The sequence below is a fragment of the Myotis yumanensis genome, unplaced genomic scaffold (genome assembly GCF_028538775.1).
Source record: "Myotis yumanensis isolate MYYU_CA2020_CCGP unplaced genomic scaffold, mMyoYum1.0.hap1 SCAF_5, whole genome shotgun sequence".
Classification (NCBI taxonomy): Eukaryota; Metazoa; Chordata; class Mammalia; order Chiroptera; family Vespertilionidae; genus Myotis; species Myotis yumanensis.
The window spans coordinates 86,300,135-86,313,490 of NW_027223756.1; the positions used below are offsets into that span (position 1 = coordinate 86,300,135).

At 49.2% G+C, this 13,356-nt stretch overlaps 1 protein-coding gene across 1 annotated transcript; it reads left to right on the forward strand.

Moving 5' to 3' along the window:
* Positions 1–6,705: 6,705 nt before the first annotated feature.
* DNAJB1 (DnaJ heat shock protein family (Hsp40) member B1) lies at positions 6,706–9,862 on the forward strand. The gene is made up of 3 exons (XM_070416163.1): positions 6,706–7,001; positions 8,578–9,155; positions 9,469–9,862. The coding sequence occupies exons 1-3, from the start codon at positions 6,791–6,793 to the stop codon at positions 9,697–9,699; spliced, it is 1,020 nt and encodes a 339-aa protein (XP_070272264.1). The 5' UTR covers positions 6,706–6,790; the 3' UTR covers positions 9,700–9,862.
* The last annotated feature ends 3,494 nt before the right edge of the window (positions 9,863–13,356 follow it).

The window sequence follows — 13,356 nt, forward strand, 5'->3', positions numbered from 1 at the left end:
CTCCTTACACTATCTTCGTATTTTCGGATTCTTTTTTCATTTTGCTTTTCCGGTTGGGTGTTTTTTGCTTCTTCGAATTTCAAATCTTTGACTTGATTCTTGCGCTCCACTGATCTGCTGTTGGGTGTCTGTATAATATTCTTTATTTCAGTCAGTGTATGCTTAATTTCCAGTTGGTTCTTTATCACAACATCGAGGGTCTCATTAGATTTCTTGAGGCTCTCATCAAGTTTATTGGCAGTTTCTAGCAAATTATTGAAAGCCCTCAAAAGTGCGTTTTTTAGCTCTATATCCTCCATTTCTGTCATGGTTTTTTTTTGTCTCCGCATTTTTTATGCTTTCTTGATGCACCCCCTTGTGGTCTTTGTGCGCAGTCTTATTGTAGGTAAGCCTTGAATGTTATAGTTAATACTAGAGGGATTTGACCTCCAGGCCAACTGGCTGTGAGAATCAGCTGTGTCTGCAGTGGGAAAACTTCTGTCCTCTGGAGAGGTGCTAATCTAGCCTTTGCCTGAGGCTATCAGCAAATGGCTCTGCCCAGGGCTTGGGCAGGTTCGGTCGCAGGGGATCAACAGGGCAGGTGGAGGGAGCAGTTATGGCTGCTCTCAGTCCCGTTCCCAGAGGCTCTGCTTCTCAGAACCCCAGCAACCGCTGCAAACCTCGGAGAGAAAGTTGCCCTCACGTTCCGACTGATGCCAGACAATCCCGCTTCTCTCGTTTGAGTCTGAGTCCCTAGAGACTCGCCTGGATCTGGAGCTCAGAGTCTGAGACTCCCTCCTGATTAAAAATGACAACCGCGCCCTCAGCCACCAGCCAGCTCCACGCGCACCTCCGTACCTTTGTATTTTCCACACTGTGCCTCCTCTGAGCCTTGGTATGCTGTTCTCTTTCCTTCTAGTTGAAGAATCTCTCCTCAGCCAGCCTTCCTGTGGTTCTGGGTGATGTCCGTTCCGTCTTTTAGTTGTATTTTTGAAGTGGTTGTTTGCCGCAGCAATCTCCGGTGTTTACCTATGCCACCATCTTGGTTTCCTCCTCACAGTATCTTGAAACCTTTGTGTCCCAACCGGCCTCATTTGCTGCCCTCATTGAGGGGAACAATGGGAGTACTCACTCCGAGACCACATCTTAAAATCCTACCAAGTTGAATGACTTGAGATGTCTAATTGTGAGGTATTAAGGGGTTAGAGTTGAAACCCTAAAATCTAGCCGTGTTTTGCTACTTCGCCAGTTCTGTCAAATTCTAGTTTCTCCTGTGTAGTCTGAGTAGGCGCCTCTTCCATATCACTGTGTTCCAGCTAGGTGAGGCTTGTGGTGTCCTGACCAAATAGATGGCATTCTTGGGGGAATTCTGTTCCATCCCTAGGGAGTTGGAACATTCTGGAGTTCCCCTTTTCAGATTGCTTTCCTGAGCCCTGCACTCACTCAACAGGAACCAACTCATTTTGTGAACCTACTATGCTCTGTGCCATATGGGGCATACAAATAATTTCCACCCTGCTCACCCATAAGAAGTTCATAGAAAGGCAGGAGCAAGCCTCCAGAGGAGAAAATTCCTCTTTATTTTTAACAAGTATTGCAGGAGTAAGGACCTCTTGTTGGCTTCATCTAGCTTCCAGTAACCAGGCTGTCAGCAAAAATCAAATCCACCCTTGGAATGAAAATTGGCCACTTTGTACAGCCATTCATGACACTGTACTACGGCTCTGGCTGTGCCTGTCATTAGGGACAGCTAAATCATGCTTGTGTTATTAGCCTCAGTGGGTAATAACTGACAAGTAGACACATTTAGTGTTGCTGAGCTGACTGTAACAAGCCCCTGGGAGCAATTTCCAAAGAGGAAATTCCAGGCAGATCTTGCATTTAGCAGCGCTGAAAGATAAGTGGGACCTCCTGGGATCTTGGACCTGGAAGAACCCACAATAATTTGGACACCAAAGATCTGGTGTGTTCATTTGTATCCATCTCACAGGTTCTGTTTGCATCCCACACATGAGTTAGGTAGAATCTTGATTGTCCAGAACCTGGCTTGGCTGGTTTGGGAATGCGTGATAGAGCTGGTTCGAATTGTGAGGGAAGGTGAAGCAGAGAAAAGACAAGCTAGGGCTGGTTAGCAACTTTCTGCTGTGTCAGGAGCCCCAGAGAGAGGTTTCCCAAGCCCTGCCCTGATTTGCAATTTTATTGTGAAGCCCATTCGATGTTTATTTATTTATTTTTATTATGGTATAATATAGATACAGTAAAGTTCACCTTTTTCAGTTTATAGTTCTGAATACAGACCGTCGTATAACCACCACCACAGTCAAGATATAGAACATTTTCAGCATCCCAAAAATCTCTCCTGTACCCCACTGTAGTAGATCCCAGCCACCAACAGCCACTTTCTGACCCAATACTTTTGCCTTTTCCAGAAGTTGCTATTAAATGGCATTACACAGGAAATAGCCTTTTGAGTCTGCCTTCTTTCACTAACCATGTATTTAAAGTGCATCTGCATTAGTTCCTGTATCAGTAGCTTGTTTCTTTTTTATGGCTGAATAATATTCCATCGGGTTGCTAGGTCAGTTTGTTTATCCAGTCACCCAATGAAGGACATTTAGGTTTTAATGGCTGTCAGTAATTATGAGTAAAACCTTGATAATTATTGGTTCATGGGTTTTATGTGAACATGGGTTTTTATTTCACACAGGTGTTCTACCAAGGGTGGGATTGCTAGCACATAAGGCAGTTGTGCTTTTGAAGGCCTTTTTGATGAAGAGAATTGAAAAGAGTGGTGATGCACTTTTTTTATAATTAAGGCTTTATCATCATCTGAATCATATCTTACACAAGCTGAGTGCTTATCAGAAAGCACTCAGTGTGCTAAACATGCTACACTTCAGCATCTTATTCCCTTGGTGACCTCAGGCAAGTCACATGACATCTCAGAGCCTCGACTGTGAAAAGAAGGTTAACACTAGGTCAACTTCCTAGGATTATTGTGAGGATTAAATGAGTTAATACACACTGAACACTTGAAACTGGCTTGGCACATAGTTAACTGTTATTATAATGTTCATTTCCTGGCTCCTCTTAATTCCTTCCACATAGTAACCTTGGGTGGTAAGAGCTACTCTTATCCTCATTTTATGGAAGACACACCTAACACTCTGAGAGATCAAACAAGTTATGTAAGATGGCACAGGTAGTAAATGAGTAAATTGTTGCTGGGGTCCAACCCCAACAGGTCCAGGGGTCCCCAAAGATGTGGACAGAGTCGGCGAAGAAGGAAGGACGCAGAGGTAGCATTCAGTTGATCAGCATAGTTGGGTTCTCTAGCCAGGTTCTATGTCCATGTTCTCTGGCTAGGTTCTGTCTCTAGGTTCTATATCCTGTTGTATTGTTACATCTGTATTTATACCAGTTGATTCCAATCCTATCAATCTCTATTCCAAAGGTTAGGGCGTTTCTTATCTCCATTCCAGGGAGTAAAGATTATGTAACTTAAGCGTGATTCTTCGTAGTTAAAGTGATTAACTACCCGCCTGGCACTTAGTTAAGGGGTTTTTTATTCCCTCCCTAACTTCAGGGGAAAATTCCTACCTGGGGAAACAACCTTTCTCAGAGGGGTGACCTTGTTTAAAACACATAGCACCAAGAAGGTGAGCAAACATATTAAGAACAGTATTCCATATATGCCAAGTCCCTTGAAACATATGCTGTGCGGATGTTTCTTCCCTGCAGCGACTGTGTCAAGCAGCAAGGATGGACTGGCTCCCAGCAAATTGTGGGTCTGGGATTTCAGCTGAGGCTAACTCCAGACTCACTTGCTTAGTTCCTATATCAGTCAGGGGTCTACCAAGGAACCAGAACCAGTGGGCTATATGTGTTTGTCAGTGTGTGAGTATTGAGATTTATTTTAAGGCATTGGCTTACACGATTATGGGGAGTGGCAAGCTAGTCTGAAATCTGTAGGGTAGACCAGCAGGCTGGAAACTCTTTGCCAGAAGCAGATACTTCTTCCTCAGGGAAACTTCAGTATTTTCATTTATAGTTAATTTTTGTTTTTTTTAAATTCTTTACAATTACAATTTACATTTAATATTATTTTGTATTAGTTTGAGGTGTACAACATAGTGGATAGACAATCATATACTTCACAAATGTTCCCTCTGATATTGCCAGCACCAAACTGTTACCAAACATACTTATTACAATATAATTGACTATATTTCCTATGCCGTAGTTTACACCCTCATGATTATCCTGGAACTACCAATCTGTACTTCTCAATCCCTCTGCCTTTTTCACCTAGTCCCCCAACACCCTTCCCCTCTGAAAACCATCAGTCTGTTCTCTGTATCTCAGTCCTTTTCTGTTTTGTTTATATTGTTCTTTAGATTCCACATATAAGTGAAATCATATGGTATTTGTCTTTCTTTAACTGACTTATTTCACTTAGCACAATACCCTTTAGGTTCATCCACACTGTCGCAAATAGTAAGATTCATTTTTTTTTCATGACTAATATTCCATTGTATATATGTAGCACAGCTTTTTTAATCCAGTCATCTATTTTTAAATTTTTGTTAATCCTCACCCAAGGATATTTTTCCCATTGATTTTTAGAGAAGAGTGGAAGGGAGAGAGAGAGGGAGGATTGGTTGCCTCCCCCACGTATCCTAACCAGGGCCGGGGATTGAACCTGCAACCTGGGTATGTGTCCTTGACCAGAAATTGAACCTGAGACTTTCAGTGTGCAGGCTGACACTCTGACCACTGAGCTCACTGGCCAGGACATATCCACTCATCTATTGATGGGCACGTGGGTTGCTTCCACAACTTGGCTATGGTAAATAATGCTGCAATGGACCATAGGGGTGCATCAATATTTATCTTAAGGCCTTTCAGTATTTGCTTTTAAAGCCTTGCAACTGATTGGATGAGGCCCACCCACATTATCCAGTGTCATCCCCTGCACTTAAAGTCAGCTGACTGGTGATATTAACCACATCTACAAAATACCTTCATAGCAACACTTTGATTAGTGTTTAATTGAACAACTGGGTAGGAACTTTAGAAGCTGTCACATTTGTAACTCTAAATTTATCCTATAAAATAAATACTAGCTTATAAGTATGAGCAAGTCCTGGGTTTTTCCCATAATGTGACTCTTCTGCTATTTATGTAACTTTTTAAAAATCAAACTCTCTTTCTCCCATGATTGGTTCATGCCCCCTGCTATGCTGTGCCAGTGGACACCAGCCCATACACAGCCTCCCAGGCTGGCAGTGTGTGTCCTAGCCCCCGGGTCCATGAGTGGCCATGGAGGCCTGGAATTCCCCTACTAGACCACAGGGAAGGCCAGCAGTCTTTTCAGGAGTCCCAGGTTGCATAAGGATAGCAGTCATTGAACTTTTTGTTGTGGTGTTACCAGGAAGCTGGTGGTTCAGCAGCCCCTCACTCAACAAGAGGGTTTGTTACCTCGCTGAGAGCACTTCCTCTGTGCCAGGCCTGTCCCAGGCACTTTACAAAGGTTGACTCATGTCAACTTCAGAGCTCTATGAGGCAGGTACAACCACCATCCCCATTGTACAGATTAGGAAGCTGAGGCCCAGAATAGCTCGCTGGTAAGTAGCCGGAGGTCATGCAGCCAGGAAGTGCTGGAAGCAGAAATGAAACCCAGCTGTCTGGCTCTAGAGCCGATGTCACACCTCTCTGACCTCCCAAGCAATACTTCCAGGAACCGGCCCCTGGGGGGGGCCCCCACTGCCTGCCCCCTCTTCCTGATGCCCTTCCCAGGCTATCCCTTCCTGAACCTCCTTTTCCCATCAGCCCTGTCTTGGACCACAGGCACCCCAGACTCCTAGAGCCAAAAGGAACCATGTGACCCGCAAAGAAGGAAACAGGCCCTGAGAGGTGTCGGACACACTATGTTCCCCAAATGAAAAGGTAGTGGAGAGAGAAAAAGAGGAGGTGCATTCAAAAGAGCCAAAAATATTTATGAAGCGTCCACTGCCACTGCCAGACACTGTTCAAGGTACCGCCGACCCAGCACTGACAGGTCCCAGGGCCTGCCCTGGTGGGGTCGCAGGCTGAGAGCAGGTGACATTGGTCGTGGAAACCAAGATAATTTCAGATGTCAGTGGCACGTGTTCTTGGGAAAACGGTAAACTGAAAGGCCCGGGAGCAGCAGGACTGGGAAGACCTCCCGGGAGGTGAGCTTTCCCAGGTCCTCGCCTCGCTTTATAGGGCGTGTCTGACCGGACAGGGGCAGTCCTGGGGCTCCGAACCGCCCGCTCCTCGCCGCCGGGAAAAGAGGGAGGATGAGACAGGAGGAGGTTTAGCCACTTGCCCAGGGTCTCCCGTCTGGACCCGACCGGGCGTGGCGCACCGTAACCTTCTTCTTGGAAGGGGCGGGGCCTCTCCAGCCCCGCCCCGCCCCGCCCCGCCCCACAGCCCTGGTGGGACCCTGTCACCCAGGCCGGGGCCGGCCGTGTCGTCCGGGAAAGGGAAACAGGTCGCGAGGCCTCCGCGGCCCGGTGCGCGCGGCCCAGGGAGGCGTTGCCGAAGGCGGAGGGAAGGGGTGTGGCCACGTGCGGGCGGCCGTTGGCGGCGCGGCCCCGCCCCGGATGTCGCGCGTCTCGGGCTGGGCGATGGGGATTGGCCGATGCGTCGCGGGGGGCGGGACGGAAGGTTCTGGAGGGGGCTGGCGGGATCTGGAAGCTTCCGCCGGACGGGTATATAGAGTCCGGGACGGGGCGGCGGAGCGGGGGGGACACCGACAGCTGGGCGGCAGGCCGCAGGCGGGGCCATGGGAAAAGACTATTACCAGACGCTGGGCCTGGCCCGCGGTGCGTCGGACGAGGAGATCAAGCGGGCCTACCGCCGCCAGGCGCTGCGCTACCACCCGGACAAGAACAAGGAGCCCGGCGCCGAGGAGAAGTTCAAGGAGATCGCCGAGGCCTACGACGTGCTCAGCGACCCGCGCAAGCGCGAGATCTTCGACCGCTACGGAGAGGAAGGTGCGTGCGCGCGCGGCCCGGGGCGCGCCCCCGCCGTTTGACAGGCTGGGAAACCGAGGCACAGCAGCTGGGCTGCGGCATCGGGCGGGGGGTGGATGCCGGGGCCGGCGGCGAGCAGCCCCCGCCCTCTGGCCGCGCGGGCCTACGCCCTCGGATTGGCAGCCGCCAGAAGGGAGGAGGAACGCTGGCCGCGTCGCTCGCCCAGAAGCTTCTAACACATCTGGGGCTGCCCCTCCCTGGGCGCCTCCGCCCGCGGCCCCGGGTGCGGGTGCGGACGCAGAGGGGAACGGAGGTGTCTTCGGCCGGTGACGCTGCGGGCCCACAGGCCCCGGCTGACCTGGGACTGGTGGAGGCCGTGCTGTCCTGTCCAGGGGTGCGGGGCCGGGCCTCTGGGGGAGCGCCGCGCACCACCTGAGTGCAGGGTGAGCCCGCACTGGGAGCGCCAGTCCTCTCCACCTCACTCCCCGGCCCAGGGAGGGCGGAGTGAGCTGATCGCAGAGCCAGGCATAGCGATGGCAGCCTGCGCCACTGCGGCCGGTCAGGGGCAGAGGACAGGGGCCCGCCTCTGCCCCGCCTCCCCGGGTAGCCCTCCTCCGGGGGAGGAGAAAGCGGCTTTCTTGTTTGTCCAGTTGCTCATGGTTGACTCAGACTGGCTTCTGGATTTGGTGTTAAGAAATTAACTGGATTTTTATATGGTGGCAGTTAGTGCCAGGCTGTGAGAATTTGAAAACCTCCGAGTATTGTTTTACCAACGTTTGTTATTCTCCCCACACATGGCTCCAGCCCTAAAGAACTTGAGAGTAAGCACTTCCTGAAGCTGACCCTCGGTCAGGTTTTTTTCATCTGATCTTTCTCTTTTTTAATTGATTCTATAGAGGAAGGAAGAGGGAGAGAGAGATAGAAACATCAATGATGAGAATCATTGATTGGCTGCCTCCTACACACACCCCCACTGGGGCCAAGCCTGCAACCCGGGCATGTGCCCTGACTGGAAATTGAACCATGACCTCCTGGTTCATAGGTCCATGCTCAACCACTGAGCCAAGTCCCCTGGGCATTTATCTGATCTCTTAGTCAATTCTTTTAAGTCCTTATATCATTTGGGGAGGGTGGGTCAGTGAAGAAGCGACAGGAACTCGGTAGCCCCTAGAGAGGCCCATTTCAGAGCCTGAGCTGCCTTGCCCCTGTCATGCCACACTGAAGGACCTTGATGGAGGTAAAGGCTCTGGTTCTTGCCCTGGCTGGAGTACTCAGTGGTTAGAGTATGGGCCCCTGAACTGAAGGGTTGCAGGTTCAATCCCCCTCCCTGGTTGGTCGAGTCAACCAATCCATGTGTCTGTCACATTGATCTCTCTCTTCTCCCTTCGCCCCTCCCTCCCTTCCTCTCTAAGAAAGAAAAAAAAACATCAATGGGAAAATATCCTAGGGTGAGGATGAACAACAATAACAAAAATTCAGGTTCCCTTGTTCTTCTCTGGCAGGCTAAATAAAATTCCTCTCCTGGTGGCTCCCAAGGTTTTTTCCCTTAAGGAAAGCCCCTGGCCAGCCATCTGACTTCTTTTAATTCTCCTTTCAGGCCTAAAGGGCGGTGGCCCCAGTGGTGGAAGCGGCGGTGCTAACGGTACTTCCTTTAGCTACACATTCCATGGAGACCCTCATGCCATGTTTGCTGAGTTCTTCGGTGGTCGAAATCCTTTTGACACCTTTTTTGGACAGCGGAACGGGGAAGAAGGCATGGACATTGATGACCCGTTCTCTGGCTTCCCCATGGGCATGGGTGGCTTCACCAACATGAACTTTGTCCGCTCCCGCCCTGCCCAAGAGCCCACCCGAAAGAAGCAAGACCCCCCTGTCACCCATGACCTTCGGGTCTCCCTTGAAGAGATCTACAGCGGCTGTACCAAGAAGATGAAGATCTCCCATAAAAGGCTGAACCCCGATGGGAAGAGCATTCGCAACGAAGACAAAATCTTGACCATTGAAGTGAAACGGGGGTGGAAAGAAGGGACCAAAATCACCTTCCCCAAGGAGGGAGACCAGACCTCTAACAACATTCCAGCTGACATCGTCTTTGTTTTAAAGGACAAGCCACACAATATCTTTAAGAGAGATGGCTCTGATGTCATTTACCCAGCCAGGGTCACCCTTCGGGAGGTAAGGCACTAGGCAGAGTGGTGTCTGGAGAAAGGGCTGCTTTTTGACACATGCTTGTCTTTGTTTGACAGATAGTTCTGAGCTCTTGGTGTCCGTTAGATTTGGGGAAGTGGGGGGCGGGGGCACCAGGTACACAGCTTATCAAAACTCCATTTTTCTGGAGCTTCCATGATACTGACCTGGGTAGACCTGGGGGCAGAGTCTTAGTTGCAGAGGCCTGATGGCTCTTACCCTACCCCAAACAGCCTCTAGGCTGGAGTGGAACTTCCTAAGTTATACCCTTTACCTAATGCTGTCACTTTGCTTTTCAAAGGCTCTGTGTGGCTGTACTGTGAATGTCCCCACTCTGGACGGCAGGACCATACCCATCGTGTTCAAAGATGTCATCAGGCCTGGCATGCGGCGAAAAGTTCCTGGAGAAGGCCTCCCTCTCCCCAAAACACCCGAGAAACGCGGGGACCTCGTTATTGAGTTTGAAGTGATCTTCCCTGAAAGGATTCCCCAGACGTCAAGAACCATACTTGAGCAGGTTCTTCCAAAATAGCCACCTGTGTTCCCCAAGGACTGACCAGGGACCTTTCCAGAGCTCAAGGATTTCTGGACCGTTCCACCAGTTGTGGACCCGTGAGAGGGCGGGAGGGCCCAGGGAGGGCTTTCGTACTGCTGAATGTTTTCCAGAGAATATATTACAATCTTTCAAAGTCGTGCACTAGACTTCAGTGGTTTTTCGAGCCGATAGGGCGGTAGGTGGTGGTGACAGCAGGAGAAGGCGTACCAGTTTGCCCCACTGGGTTCTGCAGCCCTCCTGGGATGGGCCCACCCCTCCTCCTCCAGGCCCTGCCCAGGGCCGAGAGGCAGCCCTGCAGCTGGACTTGAGCCCTCTGTCATCCCTTTGCTTGCGGCCATTAGGTGATGGCAACCTGCCATCCTGGTCACCACACCTTCCCTGTATGCTCTTCAATTTGTTGTGTGACCAATTTGTGTTTCCTTCTGTATTTGTCTCCCATGTCTTGCTCTTCCTCTGAAGAATCCCATCTTTTGCCATCTCAAATTGAGAACCTAGACTATTTTTGCAGAAAGGCCTGGCCTGCACCCACAAGCAATACCTCTCATTCCAGCAGGACCAAGGGAGCCAGCCTCAGAGTGACTTGCACAGCCACCTCTCCTTTGAGAGTCAGGAGCCCTTTTCAACCTCAGGCTCCGAGGCCAAGTGTGCTCACTGAAGGGTCTTTTCCTTTAAGGCAATCTTTGGCACACTGGGCCTTCCCAATAGCCCGGGACATGCTTTGTTTAATGGACTCTGGACTCTTTCAAAAGGATCTGATCCTTTTGAATTTTGCACAGCCCTAGATATAATCCCTTTGATAAAAGGGTCTTTGCTCCTGATTATAGGAGCCCTGTGGGACATCTGTAAATATGTTTTTATAATTCCATGTAAAGTTGGTGTACTTTCAAATGAAACCAGTCCATGGCAGCTGCTGCTCTCTGTACAGGCCCATAATGGGAAGGAATGGGGGCGGGGGGTGGGGGGGGGATGAGTATCTGTTCCCTATAGGTCAGTCTGGTGCTCAGACCTTTAGACTCATTGTAAGTTGCCACTGCCAATACAAGACCAAAGTGTGTGACTTGTCAATGTGCAGCGTTAAAGACAGCATTAAAGTCTGATGCTAAACCTCAGGGGAGCAGTCCTGCGACTCTGTTTGAGGGCTCTGCTGACTGGGGCGGGGCTGGGTATCCCTCCAGCCAGAACAGGAGGGAGGAGTTGCAGGAGAGGCAGGAGTCCTCTGCCAAAGAGATAACTGTTCCCTCCTGGGCTCCATGTGGGTTGGGGAGTGTCAACCCACCCAGACTCTGCATCTAGATATCCAAGACCCCACTGGATTCAGAGCTTATTTTTTTGTGAAGGTTGGGGCCGAAGTTAAACATTTCTCCTTTCTGTCTTTTGGGGCCCGGGGGGCAGTGCATGTTCTGTCCTCTTAATCCTCTTCCACTCCTTTCTTGCTGGAACAGGCTGGGTTGTTGGGCAGGCCCTGGCCAAGCCTGACTAGGACTCCAGGCCGGTGCTGGCTGCCTGCCCTGGAGAAGACCGCTTCCTGCTCTCCCTTATTTTGCACACCACTGAGGCTGCTTTTACTCTGTAACTTTTTTCTTTTTTAAGGGACTGGTTTTACTATAAGGTAAGTAAGTATACAGGCTGGAAACAATGTATTGCTACATAGCTACAAAAAAGTCAGTAAAAACAACACCGTGTTAAAGTCAACCTAGGAGTGGCTTTCCCTTCCCACTACAGCAATTTAACCCCTGAGAACAGTCTGGGAGCAGAACTGTCCAAGAGAACTTTGTAATGAAGGGAATGTTCTGTGTTTAAGTGGAAATTCAATTCAATAACATTAAAAACTCAATTTCTCACTCTCTTCAGCCACATTTTAAGTCCTCAGCAGCTGCACATGGTTAGTGGCAACTATTGGAAAGCACAGAACTAGAATTGAGAGCTTTTCACCCAAATGTAGGACAGGTCTCTTCTTAGAAGAGCAGCCACATTGAGCCATTCTAGTTGGGAAGTGACCCCAGATAGCAGAGCCAAAAAGGACCTCATCACGAGATGTTTACTGAACTGCCTCAGGCACCAAGAAGACGTTGAATGCAGAACTGAACTTGGCTGTAGACAGGGTCACCATCCCCAGTGCTGCCAACCCCCTGCCCCCAGTCTCCATTATGTAGCAGGTCCCTGTGAACTTAATATCCAAAAGTGCACAAAGCCTGAATGTGCACACAGTCATGGGAACTCCCGGAAGCAACCTACTGAGGGTGTGGGTGCGGCAGTGATTCTTCAGAGCAGTGATCATGGTGAAAAAAAGACTCAAGTGGAAAGAAAACCTGATTTTTCAGGTGTGCACTGTTTTGCGCATGCTGGACCTGGATGTGTGTGGCCAGAGATGTTTGGTGGGTCCATTAGCAGACCACTTCCTGGGCTGCCCTTTAGGGATTCATTTTCCTGTTCCCACGCTGCCTCAGCACGTTTTGGAGTTCCTGGCCTGTCAGGACATGCAGAGCTTCCCCTCTGACCCACTTCATCTTAATCCATTGTACCAGTAGTGTCACATTTCTGGATGCTTTAAACAGTAAAAACTCAAAATGTTTATCAAGCCTGAGGTGAGAAGTCGAGTCCCCTCACCCTTCTGGGCCTGCAGCTCCCTTTCCCTCCGTGCCCGTATAGACAAGCCATGGCATCAGAGATTTTATTTAAAAACATTATTTTTGTGCATCCTCAGAGTGTGCTTGTATAACTATAATTTCTAAATTTGGGGTTCAGTTGTTGGCTGTGTAATTGAAATACCAAACTTGCAAGGGCACAGAGTGAGAATCCTCCCACCCTGCTATTTGAGTCCACCCCAGCGAATATTCCCAGTGAGTGTATGCCTTCCCAGAGATGCTGTGTAAGTGCATTTTTCTGTTTTACACAAATGGTGCATACTGTACACTCTGAATTTTTTCCCCTTAGGTAGTGTATGGTGGAAATAAAGGGTTTCCTCATTCCTTTATTCTGCCATGCCTACCTACATGGGAGTGAAGATACAGGTCAGTGTTTGGTGGCCCCTTACTCTCCCCTAGCCATTGTTCCTGCTTCCAAGTTTCAGTTCCAGCTCAGCCACTTTCTACTGTGTGACCTTGGGCAAGTGACAACCTCTCTGTGCCTCAGTTTCTTCAATCTGTGGTTTCACTTCCCACAGTTCAGTTAACACCAGTCAACCGCAGTCCAAAATATTAAATGGAAAATTCCAGAAATAATTCGTAAGTTTTAAATTGCATGTCATTCTGAGTAGTTCAAGGAAGTCTTGTGCCAGCCTGCTCCATCCAGCCCAGAGCTGAATCATCCCTTTGTCCAGCACATCCACTATGTATGCTCCTCCCCTCCCCAACCACTAGTCACTTAGTAGCCATCTTGATTATCAGATCAACTGTCATGGTATCTCAGTGCTTGTGTTCAAATAGCAATATTTTACTTAGTAATGGCCCCAAGTACAAGGGTAGCAATGCTGGCAATTTGGATATGCCAAAGAGAAGCCATGAAGTGCTTCCTTTAAGTGAAAAGGTGAAAGTTTTCAATAACAGAGACCACATTAACATAACTCTTTTTACAGTATAGTGTTATAATTGTTCATTTTATTATTAGTTGTTAATCTCTAACTGTGCCTAATTT